Source organism: Egretta garzetta, unplaced genomic scaffold, assembly GCF_000687185.1.
Source record: "Egretta garzetta isolate BGI_Z169 unplaced genomic scaffold, ASM68718v1 scaffold1228, whole genome shotgun sequence".
NCBI lineage: Eukaryota > Metazoa > Chordata > Aves > Pelecaniformes > Ardeidae > Egretta > Egretta garzetta.
In genome coordinates this window covers 43,571-44,257 of record NW_009260521.1, presented here as the reverse complement: position 1 = coordinate 44,257, position 687 = coordinate 43,571, and the positions used below count along the sequence as shown (strand labels likewise).

The window sequence follows — 687 nt, the reverse complement described above, 5'->3', positions numbered from 1 at the left end:
CGGCACATGCGGGACCTGCAGATCATCGACGCCTACCGGGAGCACATCAAGGGCGAGAGCATCTCCCGGGTGCTCAGCCAGGCCATCACCGCCACCCACACCGTGCACGCCGTGCTGGGGACAGCAGAGTTCTTCGAGTTCACCCTGAAGAACCCCTACGGCGTTCAGCACACTGTGACCATCGAGGTCGACCACCCCGATCTCAGGTGGGGGCTGAAGGAGGGTCTCCCCTGTGTGCCTGGGGAGATGCCAGGGTGGCACCGGCTTCCGACAGGTCCTCACCAGCACCTCTGCTGCTCGCTCCCCCAGTGTCATACTGGACCCAAGGGAGTGGCGTCACTTCAAGGAGCTGACCGAGAGTGTTACACCAGTGGAGGAGGAGATGTTCCACCTCTGTGACGACCTCAGGCCTCAGATCTACCTGCGCCCCAACGAAACCGTCCGTATCCCCTTCAAATACCAGACCTTCTCTCCGGACCCCATGGTCGTCGCGGCGCAGGTAGGTGCAGGCCCCCGTTTTGAGCTGTTCCCAGTAGGAAGCGTTTCCTTCAGCTGTGTTTGCCTGTGCAGGGCAGGGTGGTACCACCACGGGGGGCACTGCGCAGCCGTAGCGGCGCTTCGTCCCGAGGCAACCCCCTCTTGCACCCCGCAGGGGCCGGCAGGGCTGGGTGCTGGGACCGAGGTGGC

At 64.2% G+C, this 687-nt stretch overlaps 1 protein-coding gene across 1 annotated transcript in view; it reads left to right on the top strand.

The window, feature by feature from the left end:
* Positions 1–3: 3 nt before the first annotated feature.
* LOC104131431 (nephrocystin-4) overlaps positions 4–687 on the top strand; it is a gene marked incomplete at both ends in the record, with an annotated part of 4,600 nt that continues 3,916 nt past the window's right edge. The window contains 2 exons of the mRNA XM_035900145.1: positions 4–206; positions 310–532. Of these exons, the coding sequence (XP_035756038.1) occupies positions 4–206; positions 310–532 (426 nt within the window). The remainder of the gene's footprint in view (positions 207–309; positions 533–687) is intronic.